General features: G+C 54.6%; 1 protein-coding gene across 1 annotated transcript; it reads left to right on the forward strand.

The window, feature by feature from the left end:
• Positions 1-891: 891 nt before the first annotated feature.
• On the forward strand, positions 892-2205 carry GSX1 (GS homeobox 1). Its single transcript, XM_069080788.1, is given in 3 exon segments — positions 892-966; positions 968-1511; positions 1832-2205. Coding segments are annotated over 3 exon segments (993 nt in total).
• The last annotated feature ends 768 nt before the right edge of the window (positions 2206-2973 follow it).

The raw sequence follows: 2973 nt of genomic DNA on the forward strand, positions 1-2973 counted from the left end.
AGAGAGAGAGAGAGAGAGAGAGAGAGAGAGAATGACTTATCCCGGTCGATGGGGATGTGAGAGGGTATAGATACACCTTCAAGGTTTTAAATCACATTTCCCCTTCCTTTAGCCGTTAGGTAGTTTTAATAAAGTGGGGAGGGGACTAAAATTTCACTATCAAGTAAGAAACTGAAGGAGAAAACTAAATACACCCCCAGATCTTTAACAAAGACCATTCGTTGCAGATACCACAAAAGTTGAGAATACAGGGAAACTTCCGTTATGGAGATAATACAATACTGAAGGTTTCCGTACGTCGTTCACCTCCTCTTCCTCCCCCCCCCCCCATACACTCTTTTCATGCCCACAACCTGGGAACTGAGGCAGACATAGGAAGGGGAGGTGCTATTCCACAGGTGGGAAACCCTGGCCAAGAGCCACGGCGACGCCCTGGTTGAACCGGAGAGGGTAAAGGCAGGTTCCTGCAGTGAGCACCCAGTATGGAAGGGGAAACTGGGATTGGAAGGTGAAAGGGGTTGTAGAGATGGGGACAGGGTGGAAAGAATGGGCTGGGGGCACAAGGACTATGGGGGAAGAGAGGGTATAGAATGCAAAATAAATAAGTGAAGCGGGCCGACTGAAAATGAAAAAAAGCAAAAAGGGGTGGAGAATAAAGAGAAAGAAAAGAATATTAAATCGCGGGAGAATGAGAAAATAAACCCGCAAAAGGGAGAGGAGGGGGCGAGGGCGCCAGTTACGGCGTGGGTGGGGTTGACAAGAATAGAGTACATTATGCAGTTCATTTAGTTAACAAGTGAAATAATGAGGAAGCGTGCAGAGTGAATGCCAAGAGAAAAGGCACAAAAAGCCTATTGAGAGGCCTCCGCCGCTCCTGGCGTAGCCCATCACATGGCAATGGTCCTATTTAAGCAGCGCAGTCAGCGCCTTTCAGCACCAGTAGAACTGGCCAGCACCCCCGGGCTGCTCCCGCAGCGGTTCTCCGGCGGCGGTAGCAGCAGCAGCAGCAGCAGCAGCCGGCAACAGCAGCACCAGGAGGGGCCTGGCCCAAGCTGAAGAGGGACGGACGCTCTGGGAGGGATTGGGTCGAAGGGTCATGCCACGCTCCTTCTTGGTGGACTCACTGGTGCTGAGGGAGGCTGGGGAAAAGAAGGCGCCCGAGGGCAGCCCACCCCCGCTCTTCCCCTATGCAATGCACCCCCCACACGCCCTGCACGGGCTTTCGCCCGGCGCCTGCCACTCGCGCAAGGCCGGGCTGCTGTGCGTCTGCCCGCTATGTGTCACCGCTTCCCAGCTGCACGGGCCCCCAGGGCCACCAGCCCTTCCCTTGCTCAAGGCTTCCTTCCCCCCCTTCGGCTCTCAGTACTGTCATTCGCCGCTGGCCCGTCAGCACTCCTCGGTCTCCTCCGGGGTCAGCCATGGACCGGCCGCCGCCGCAGCAGCAGCCGCAGCTCTCTACCAAACCACCTACCCCCTGCCTGACCCCAGGCAGTTCCATTGCATCTCTGTGGGTAAGTTTCACCCTTCCCAATTCCATGGATGAGAATGAGGAGAGCCGGGTGGAGGGGTCACCGGAGGAGTAAAGGGTGAAGTCCGGCTAGGGAGAATCCTGGGTCATGAGGGTGAGGAGGTGGGGGAGGTAGGAAAGAGGGATGGGGAGGGGATAGTAGCCAGGGACACCCCTGAGGGAGCACCCAACATTCTGAGAAAAGGGAGAGGAGGCCCTAAGGCCAATGGACTTGCACGGAATGGGGTGTGAGGGCTGGTGCGGAATCTGCAGAATAGAAGTATAGGGATCTGACCTCTTGCTTCTTTGGTCTTCTCCCTTCAGATAGCACCTCCAGCCAACTGCCCAGCAGCAAGAGGATGCGCACGGCTTTCACCAGCACACAGCTTCTGGAGCTGGAGAGGGAGTTCGCCTCCAATATGTACCTATCCCGTCTTCGCCGCATTGAGATCGCCACCTACCTAAACCTGTCCGAGAAACAGGTGAAGATCTGGTTTCAGAACCGCCGAGTCAAGCACAAGAAGGAGGGCAAGAGCGGGTCGCACCGCGGGGGCAGCGGGGGCGGCGTCGGAGGAGCGTCCCACAGCTGCAAGTGTTCCTCTCTTTCCTCCGCCAAGTGCTCAGAAGATGATGATGAACTTCCCATGTCCCCGTCCTCGTCAGGAAAGGATGAACGGGACCTCACTGTCACTCCATAAGCTCAAGCCTCGTCTGGTCACTACTCCTAACAAGCCCTAGCTTCTACCCTTGTACTCGAGAGACTGACCCAGGAGGCAGGTGCTGGGGATTCTCAGCGCTATCCCAATCCGCCCTTAGCTGAACGCCAAACGCGGCGCTCGGATTTTATATGGTTTTGTAGAGGCCCAGGGACCAGGCTGATGCGCCACGCTTTTTAGAGAATTGGTGATGCCTTCCCACTGCCCAGTCCCCAGAGCCATAACAGAGTGTCTGGGGGTTCGACCCACACTGTACTGTGAAGTTAAAAACTATGAATACAGTAAAGGCTTCTAACTCCTCGAGTATGTAGCTGCCCAGTGGCCAGTCTGTTCGTAGGGATCCATCCCTCTCTTCCCACCTCACACCAGCACCTTGCTGGCCACAGGTCACCTTCTCCCTGGCCCCTCTCTCGAAGACTTGTTTCAAATTTTCTGTCGCTTCCTTTAACTGCGTGTTTTTTTCTGTGTTTGCCTGGCTTTCACCCTTCTGGACAGAATTCCATTTCATATTTGGGCACTTCTCTTCCTTTCCGCTCTCCCCTTCCCCTTTCTCCTGCTTTTATTTCGGAAAATCGACCTCCACTTTCCTCGAATTCCGTCTGTCATTTACAATCTATCCCCCTTGGGACTAATAAACTTGCCCCAGAGGAAGAGTGGCAGCCCATCGAAGTCTGCCCTGCACCTCACACCTCCCTCCCCAAAGCAATGTTTTAATATGTGGTATCATTATTGAGGAAACCTTTTTGCTTT

The sequence above is a fragment of the Petaurus breviceps genome, unplaced genomic scaffold (genome assembly GCF_028583685.1).
Source record: "Petaurus breviceps papuanus isolate PSGF00001 unplaced genomic scaffold, PetGlider_PUasm1.0 91133, whole genome shotgun sequence".
NCBI classification, from domain to species: domain Eukaryota; kingdom Metazoa; phylum Chordata; class Mammalia; order Diprotodontia; family Petauridae; genus Petaurus; species Petaurus breviceps.